The sequence below is a fragment of the Mesitornis unicolor genome, unplaced genomic scaffold, assembly GCF_000695765.1.
Source record: "Mesitornis unicolor isolate BGI_N332 unplaced genomic scaffold, ASM69576v1 Scaffold42421, whole genome shotgun sequence".
NCBI classification, from domain to species: Eukaryota; Metazoa; Chordata; class Aves; order Mesitornithiformes; family Mesitornithidae; genus Mesitornis; species Mesitornis unicolor.
The window spans coordinates 1-4,250 of NW_010162532.1; the positions used below are offsets into that span (position 1 = coordinate 1).

At 51.9% G+C, this 4,250-nt stretch overlaps 1 protein-coding gene across 1 annotated transcript; it reads left to right on the forward strand.

The window, feature by feature from the left end:
- Positions 1-16: 16 nt before the first annotated feature.
- LOC104547815 (cadherin EGF LAG seven-pass G-type receptor 1-like) lies at positions 17-2,699 on the forward strand (the record flags this gene model as incomplete). The annotated part of the gene is made up of 1 exon (XM_010193654.1): positions 17-2,699. A coding segment is annotated over exon 1 (2,683 nt), but the record flags the coding sequence as incomplete, so codon positions are not given.
- Positions 2,700-4,250: the final 1,551 nt, after the last annotated feature.

A 4,250-nucleotide genomic window follows, 5' to 3' on the forward strand; every position in this document is an offset into this window, starting at 1 on the left:
CCGGCTGTCGTACTCCATGGAGGCGCTCTTTGACGAGCGCTCCAATGACTACTTCTCCATCGACTCTGAGACGGGCAGCGTGGTCACCGCCCGCAGCCTCGACCGGGAGACCAAGGACACCCACGTGTTGAAGGTGACTGCCTCCGACCACGGCTCCCCACGCCGTCGTTCAGCCACCACCTATCTGACAGTGACCGTGAGCGACACCAATGACCATGAGCCAGTGTTTGAGCAGCCTGAGTACCGGGAGAGCATCCGGGAGAACCTGGAGGTGGGTTACGAGGTGCTGACCATCCGCGCCACTGATGGCGATGCCCCAGCCAATGCCAACATGCTTTACCGTCTGCTGGAGCCAGGAGCTGGCGATGGGGTCTTTGAGATTGATCCACGCTCTGGGGTTGTGAGGACCCGAGCCCCGGTGGACCGCGAGGAGGTCTCTGAGTACCACCTGGTGGTGGAAGCCAATGACCAGGGTAAGGATCCAGGACCACGCAGCGCCACAGCTATGGTGCACATCACTGTAGAGGATGAGAACGACAACTACCCTCAGTTCAGTGAAAAGCGCTACCTGGTACAAGTGCCAGAGGATGCCCCGGTGAACAGCCAGATACTACAGGTGCAGGCCACAGATCGGGACCGGGGCAGCAATGCCCAGGTGCACTACAGCATCGTGAGCGGCAACCTGAAAGGCCAGTTCTACATCCATTCTTTCTCCGGCGCCATCGACCTGATCAACCCTTTGGATTATGAGACTATTCGGGAGTACACACTCCGGATTAAGGCCCAGGATGGGGGCAGGCCTCCCTTGATCAACTCCAGTGGCATGGTGTCAGTGCAGGTCGTGGACGTGAATGACAACGCCCCCATCTTTGTGAGCACTCCTTTCCAAGCCACGGTGCTGGAGAACGTCCCTCTGGGCTACTCAGTGCTGCACATCCAGGCTGTGGATGCTGACTCTGGGGAGAACGCCCGCCTGGAGTACAAACTCATAGAGATGGCACCATCCACTGGAGGTGCCCCTGTAGCTGGTGACTCTGGTTTCCCTTTTCAGATCAACAACAGCACAGGGTGGATCACGGTGGCTGCAGAGCTGGACCGAGAGACTGTAGAGAACTATCACTTTGGGGTGGAGGCCAGGGACCATGGCATGCCAGTCATGACCTCCTCAGCCAGCGTGTCCATCACTGTCCTGGATGTGAATGACAACAACCCCACCTTCACAGAGAAGGTGTATCACCTCAGACTGAACGAGGACGCGGCTGTGGGCAGCAGTGTCCTGACCCTGACAGCAGTGGACAGGGACGTTAACAGCGTTGTGACTTATCAGATCACCAGTGGCAACACCAGGAACCGCTTTGCCATCACCAGCCAGAGTGGAGGGGGGCTGATCACGCTGGCCTTGCCCCTGGATTACAAGCAGGAGAGGCAGTATGTGCTTACAGTCACTGCCTCTGACGGCACTCGCTTTGACACTGTTCAGGTCTTCATCAACGTCACAGATGCCAACACGCACCGCCCAGTCTTCCAGAGCTCCCACTACACAGTGAGTGTCAGTGAGGACAAGCCCATCGGCACCTCCATTGTCACCATCAGTGCCACTGATGAAGACACGGGGGAGAACGCGAGAATCACTTACATCTTGGATGATAACATCCCCCAATTCCGCATCGACCCTGACACGGGCACCATCACTACCCTGATGGAGCTGGACTATGAGGACCAAGCCTCTTACACATTGGCCATTACAGCCCATGACAATGGCATCCCCCAGAAATCAGACACCACCTATGTTGAGATCCTCATCCTGGATGCCAATGACAACGCGCCCCGCTTTCTGCGCGACCGCTACCAGGGCTCAGTTTTTGAGGATGTGCCGCTCTCCACCAGCGTCCTGCAGCTGTCTGCCACCGACCGTGACTCAGGCCTCAATGGCCGTCTCCTCTACACATTCCAAGGTGGTGATGATGGAGACGGAGACTTCTACATCGAACCCACTTCTGGAGTGATACGCACACTGCGCAAGCTGGACCGTGAGAACGTGGCTGTCTACAGCCTGCGAGCCTTTGCTGTGGACAGGGGCAGCCCACCACTGAAAGCCTCTGTGGATATCCAAGTGACTGTGCTGGACATCAATGACAACCCTCCTGTCTTTGAGAAGGACGAATTTGACATCTTTGTGGAGGAGAACAGCCCTGTGGGCTCTATTGTGGCACGGATCAGTGCGGCTGACCCTGACGAGGGGACCAACGCACAGATCATGTACCAGATCGTAGAGGGGAACATCCCTGAGGTCTTTCAATTAGACTTGCTCAATGGAGACCTCACTGCTCTGATGGACCTGGATTACGAGAGCCGGACGGAGTACGTGATCGTGGTGCAGGCCACTTCGGCCCCTCTTGTGAGCCGGGCCACAGTACACATTCGCCTCCTGGACCAGAACGATAACCCACCTGTGCTGCAGGACTTCCAGATCCTCTTCAATAACTATGTGACCAACAAGTCCAACAGCTTCCCCTCTGGCGTGATTGGCAAGGTCCCAGCTCACGACCCCGATGTGTCTGACAGCCTGGCCTACACCTTTGTGCAAGGCAATGAATTAAACTTGCTCCTTTTGGACTCTGCCACTGGGGAACTCAAACTCAGTCGCGATCTGGACAACAACAGACCCCTGGAAGCCCTCATGAAAGTGTCAGTCTCAGGTAAGCAAGCGTTTTATTACTGTTCATAAAACGCGTAATTCTGCTTGTTGGACCAGTACAGGGGCACGGCCAGAAGTAACGTGCTTGCAGTTTAGTGTGCAGCTTTTGGTTTCCTGAGGCAGTGGTTTATCTTTGAAATTTTTGGAGAGGAACCACGAAAACATTTCAAGCCCGTGTGCAGTGGATTGAAGTGGTGCGTTGAAGTTGCTTAGTAAACATGGATCACAAGGGTAAATAAACACAAGTGTGTGTGGAAGGGTATATACTCCTCAGTTTAGGTGGTACCTTGGCTGAAGCTTTTATGATGTGGTTGCATAAAGGTAATAAATGGTGTAACTTGCAAAGATGTAGGGAATGCACGTGTATCTGTAATGCCATCTCCTCTCCCTTTTTTTTTCCTCTTAATAAAAAAAGAAGTTGTGATTTGGTATCTCTGCCTTTTTAGCGACAGAACGTGTTTATTCCCTTCTGCGGGAGGTTTGAGTGGTGGATCCTTACACCTCAGGCCGGTTCCTCACCGGTGCAGCCTGGGTGGGTGTGCGAAGCTGCGCGGTTTTGCATTGCTGCTGTGTGTGTTCCCGCGGGAAATGGCGACTCTGAATGCAATGAGTTATGGCTGTAATAGCTGTGTAATGCCACTAATTGCACTGGGGCTGCTTTTGGAGAGCTGGGAGCAGATCTGGCCAAATACAGCCCCAAAATCCACACTGTTGAGGGGTGAGAGAGAAGGGGAGAGAGCAGGGTACAGTACAATTAACTTCCTTCCTAAACTGTGTGTGTGTGAAGACTGTTTGATACTGTCCGACATATACTTTTATATGAGCACATACGTGCTCTTAGGATATTATTCTTTTTCTGCTCGGTTGCTTGTTTATCGTGGAATTACTTTTTATGCCTCTAATTGTGGTATCAATCACGCAATGAGTAATTTCCTCTGCAGGTGTCACTCTATAAAGTTTACTGTGGACCTGATCCCGTACTTCTGTTGACTTTCAGAGGTTTGCCTATATGCATTTGTCACTGCCTCTCTCTGCAGCCTAAAGCTAATATTTGTATTCTTTCTGCAAAAAAATAGCTGGAAGTACTAGGTACATAAAATGACACTCTGGGAGATGCTTCTTTTTGGATGATTGTATTAAAAAAATAAGCTGTGACTTAATCCTGGCAATGCTTGGTTTACTGTAAATAGCCATGGTGTGCAGTTGGGCCTTGGGGCAGCTCTCCCTGTGTTTGCAGGCTTGAGGTTCTTTTTGCTTAAGGAAAATGAAAGTGATGTTAAGTGAACTGGCTGAATTTACTGCAGTGCATCGCTTGACAAGCCCCTCCTATTTCTTCCAAAATGCTGAGGGGCAGCTGATGTGGTAAGTTAGCTCATAAATGCTGTTTCCATGTCCTGTGAGGGCTTGCAGAAAAAACAGACGGTTGGCTTGTGACCCTAAAGAAAAACATTTGGATTAAGGTGCAGGTGATTGCGTGGTCATTGTCTGAACCAGTAGCTCTTTATCTGGTAGCAGAAGATAAGGATTCGACTTGGAGCAAGAAGCAAGAGAC